General features: G+C 41.3%; 1 protein-coding gene across 1 annotated transcript; it reads left to right on the top strand.

Annotated features, from left to right (window-relative positions):
- Window positions 1-404: 404 nt before the first annotated feature.
- On the top strand, window positions 405-1,890 carry LOC143783232 (uncharacterized). The gene is made up of 4 exons (XM_077271651.1): window positions 405-1,069; window positions 1,149-1,223; window positions 1,373-1,568; window positions 1,724-1,890. The coding sequence occupies exons 1-4, from the start codon at window positions 1,028-1,030 to the stop codon at window positions 1,888-1,890; spliced, it is 480 nt and encodes a 159-aa protein (XP_077127766.1). The 5' UTR covers window positions 405-1,027.
- Window positions 1,891-2,601: the final 711 nt, after the last annotated feature.

Raw genomic sequence — 2,601 nt, 5'->3', positions numbered from 1 at the left:
TCAAAAGCTGTAAGTATATAATTTCGCATTGAATGTTTTTTATGTGTTTTTTTTCTTCATTTTGAATTCAATTTGTGCAATGTTTGGTTACGGCTATGGCACTGTGGGCTTTTATTGAAAATCTTTTTTTTTACATCTGTTTCTGATGTATTTCTGACGTTATATGATGGCGTTTTCTTGTCTGCAGCCTTGCTTGTTTTTGGATTGGTTTTAATGTATTTTGGGTTCTTCAGTTGACATGCGGTTGTTCCAGTGTGTTTGTAATGATTTTTTTGTTTAATTTCTGGATTAAAGTATATAATTTCTCATTGCATTTCTTTTCTGTGTTTTATTTCTTCATTTTGAATTCAATTAGTGCAATGTTTGGTCTGTACTTATAACGGCTATGACACTGTGGGTTTTTATTGAAAATCTGTGTTTTTACATCTGGTTCTGATGTATTTCCGGCGTGACATGATGGCGTTTTCTTGTCTCCGGCCTTGCTTGTTTTTGGATTGGTTTTAATTTTATTTTGTGTTCTCCTGTTGTCATGCGGTTGTTCCACTGTGTTTTTAAGGATTTTCTTGTTTAATTTCTGTTTTATGTGGTTTTCATTCTGGTTTCTATTCTGGGGGTAACCGTATGGTGTTTTCTTGGATCATGTCTTGCTGTTTTTTATTGTAAAGTATGGCGGTTTATGCTAGTTTGCCTTTTCTTTGCCCTTTGTAATAAAGGTATATGTGTCTAATTTTTTGGATTTCTACATAGGGGGCTGTTGTTGCTGAATTGTTTTTTATCTTTTCTGGAACTGAATTCAGCTTTTGCTATACTCTGCATTGTGTCGTATCTGCCATTGATTTTTATTGCAATGTATGGCGTTGTGGTTTGATCAGCGCTTGCTGAGTTGGCATTGTCCTATGAGTGAACAGTCCGTTGTGGTAGTAATGATGTATTTTTATTTTTTGCTATTTTCTTTTATGTGGCTGTGTTTTTTTGCTTTTCCTGTAAATTTTTTTAAAATTTTTCCTTGCAGAATTGTCAAGGTAGAATGGCGACTGACTCATCGAGCCACACGGCGCAGGGGAGTTCGGTGAGTTATTATGTACAGTTGCTTACTATTCGCTGTCATTTGTAGACTTGGCACTAATTTATTTTGTAAACAATTACAGGCTTATGGAAGTGAGGAGGAAGGGACCCAGCAGGAGCAGCGACCTCGGGGCCAAGCTGTGGCGGCAAGACGGCGAGTAAGTATTTTTCAAAACAAAAGGAAAGTTTTTTATTTTTATTTTCTTTTTTTTTCAGGGTGGGGGGGGGCCTGGTGGGTGGTGTTGGTGGTTGTTGTTGTTGGCAATTTGTTCAATACGTTATCAATAATGTTTTTATATTATTCTAGGTTTCACAACGGGACTGCGATGAGAGTATAGATGTCGATCTCCTTATTTCCAGCATACAGGAGCGTGGCACGTTGTGGGACAGCCGTGACCCCCGGCACGCGGACCAGGTTGTGTCGAGGCGGATGTGGGCGGAGGTGGCAAAATCGCTGTGTGATGGCTTTGACAGCGCATCCACTGTGGACAAATCAAACTTTGGTAAGTATTTCTGAAACTCCGCTCAGACCCATCAGTCCAGGATAACACAACCGTGTGTGATGTGATCAACGCCTTCAACTTTGTTGCATCGCACACGGCTGTGCTATCATTTGGAAATGTACATTATCTAACCTTTTTTTTGTTTGCATTCACAGTCAAAAAGTTGAAGACCAGATGGCGATCCATGAAGGACCGTTTCAATCGGGGCCTGCGGAAGGAGGAGAAGCAGGCTCGAAGTGGTGCTGCTGCGGCAAGGACATCCACATACAAATATACAAGGGCATTGCAGTTTCTGAGACTGGTCCTTGGCCGCCGAGAGTAAGTATTGGTGCAAAGCATCGGGTACTGCACAATATGCATGTCCACATAGCAAATTGCCCAGCCACATAGTACATTGCCAAGCCACGTAGTTTATTGCACAGCCACATAGTACATGTCTTAGCCACGTATTATATTTCTCATCCACATAGTATATTGCCCAGCCACATAGAACTATGTCCAGCCACATAGCATAGTGTCCATCCACGTTGTATATTAGCCATTCCACATAGTACTCGTAGTATATTGGCCAGCCACGTTACATTTTCACTAGTGCCATGGTATATTGCCCATCAGTTTTGTGGCTGTTTTTTTTTTTTTTTAAATTTATTACCGCGTGAGTCCTTGTAGTCCATGACAGGTTCCGTTCCGAGCCAGGGTAGTTCTGATCACAGGAACTGTGATGACGTCTCGGTCACATGACAATGACGTCATGGCAGGTTCTGCGATCATCGTAAAAGCTGGCGGTCGGTCGTCTCCAACGCCAACAGAGGGCAGCAATTTTTTTTTTCAAATCAATTTGTTAACTTTATGTTTTTTAATATTCATGCGGCATAGGCAGCGTCAATACTAAAGAGTTGCTGACACCAATGTTTTTAGTCCAAAATCTTTTGGCATTAACGCCGGCCGTTAGCGATGACAGTGGTGAGTATGCGGGCGACAGGCAATGACTGCGGGAAGGAGCGCTCATTTTCTTCTGCAATGGGCCCATCGC

This window comes from Ranitomeya variabilis, chromosome 6 (genome assembly GCF_051348905.1).
Source record: "Ranitomeya variabilis isolate aRanVar5 chromosome 6, aRanVar5.hap1, whole genome shotgun sequence".
In the NCBI taxonomy this organism is placed as follows: domain Eukaryota; kingdom Metazoa; phylum Chordata; class Amphibia; order Anura; family Dendrobatidae; genus Ranitomeya; species Ranitomeya variabilis.
The sequence above is the reverse complement of the archived record's forward strand: the minus strand, read 5'-3'. Positions and strand labels throughout refer to the sequence as shown.

Excerpts from the sequence above, each read along its gene's own strand:
- LOC143783232 (XM_077271651.1), top strand. The coding sequence starts at position 1,028 with ATGGCGACTGACTCATCGAGCCACACGGCGCAGGGGAGTTCG. Across the intron at positions 1,070-1,148 it reads ACACGGCGCAGGGGAGTTCG|GCTTATGGAAGTGAGGAGGA; the intron begins GTGAGTTATTAT and ends AAACAATTACAG. Across the intron at positions 1,569-1,723 it reads TGTGGACAAATCAAACTTTG|TCAAAAAGTTGAAGACCAGA; the intron begins GTAAGTATTTCT and ends TTGCATTCACAG.